This window comes from Nansenia antarctica (genome assembly GCF_963989245.1).
Source record: "Nansenia antarctica genome assembly, chromosome: 5".
NCBI classification, from domain to species: Eukaryota; Metazoa; Chordata; class Actinopteri; order Argentiniformes; family Microstomatidae; genus Nansenia; species Nansenia antarctica.
This window is the reverse complement of record NC_137690.1, coordinates 6250443-6251804: the sequence shown is the minus strand read 5'-3', so window position 1 is coordinate 6251804 and position 1362 is coordinate 6250443. Positions and strand designations below refer to the sequence as shown.

The 1362-nt window shown below is 52.6% G+C and overlaps 1 protein-coding gene across 1 annotated transcript in view; it reads left to right on the top strand.

Moving 5' to 3' along the window:
• The window catches only part of cep120 (centrosomal protein 120), a gene marked incomplete at its 5' end in the record, with an annotated part of 21187 nt that extends 20272 nt beyond the window's left edge, over window positions 1–915 (top strand). The window contains one exon of the mRNA XM_080532978.1: window positions 602–915. Within this exon, the coding sequence (XP_080389104.1) occupies window positions 602–818 (217 nt within the window). The 3' untranslated portion in view covers window positions 819–915. The remainder of the gene's footprint in view (window positions 1–601) is intronic.
• Between the last annotated feature and the right edge of the window lie 447 nt (window positions 916–1362).

Below are 1362 nucleotides of genomic sequence, written 5' to 3'. Positions count from 1 at the left end.
TTTTTTTATTTGATGACTTGTTTGACCGATTGATGGCGTGAAACGTATCAAGTTGTGAACGAATCGCGAGCGTCCATGCTTCTGTATGATACTACTGATGACGTATCAGGGTCGTGAAGGGTTATCCCATTTAATCGGGGAAGGTTTTCAACCACTACTCCTTGTGACTCTGTTCCGAGGGGCAAGACGAAAAGCAAGCGGCACTCCAAACCGAGGGGTAGGGGTAAAAAATGGAAATGGGATTGGGCCTACATGTGATACCTGTGATATACAATAACTGTACCTCCTCCCTCATCTTTCTACATGTCAAACCGCACCTCTCTACTCCTCCATCCCTCTCTCACCTGGCTACCCTCTCTTTACCTCTCTACCTCTCCTTCCCTCTCTCACCTGGCTACCTCTCTACCTCTCCTTCCCTCTCTACCTCTCCTTCTCTCTTCCTCTCTACCTCTCCTTCCCTCTCTCACCTGGCTACCTCTCTACCTCTTCTTCTCTCTTCCTCTCTACCTCTCCTTCCCTCTCTCACCTGGCTACCTCCAAAAGTAGAGGTAAACATAACAAATGGGACTGACCCTAAGTCCCTGTGCGTCTGTCGTCCCAGGCTGAAACAGCAGGAGGACAAGCGGCCGTGGGGGGGGAACTCCGCGGACGCCACCGCCGGCGCGCCTCTGAACGAGAGCGCCGACGACCACCTGAGCCGCCTGCTGGAGGAGCGCGACACGCTGCTGCGTACCGGCGTGTACACGCACGAGGACCGCATCATCGCCGAGCTCAACCGCCAGATCCAGGACGCCATGGCACACAGGGTGGCGCACTGACCACGGGAACTACAACGGCTACGTCAGCGGAGGCTGGCCGAGGTAGAGGTCGGAGGACGGGGGGGGGATCGTTTTGGAATGAGGGATGAGGAATGGTATCAGGCATGTGTGTGTCTGTTGAGTGTTCACACGCGTTGTTTGAGAACCTTTCTTCGTTCCGTTCCATGTGTTACAATGTGAGCCCGGCCTCCGATTTCTACCTCCACCAGCCTCCACCGCTGTAGGTACACGTCTTCATCTTTGTAGAAGATTGCACTGTGATGAATCTACGACTCCGATATGTGACAGCACCTGGTGAAAGGGGGGAACAAGTCGGCAACCGATCCGAATGTTCAGACTTTTATTCAGAAACATTTTAATAGATTTCAACGTCGCTAGTCAAGCCCAAATTAATAAATGCAAGGCATTCCGGTGATTAAACCCTCTACCACCCTAGTTAACCCTCTACCACCCTAGTTAACCCTCTACCACCCTAGTTAACCCTCTACCACCCTAGTTAACCCTCTACCACCCTAGTTAAACCCTCTACCACCCTAGTTAACCC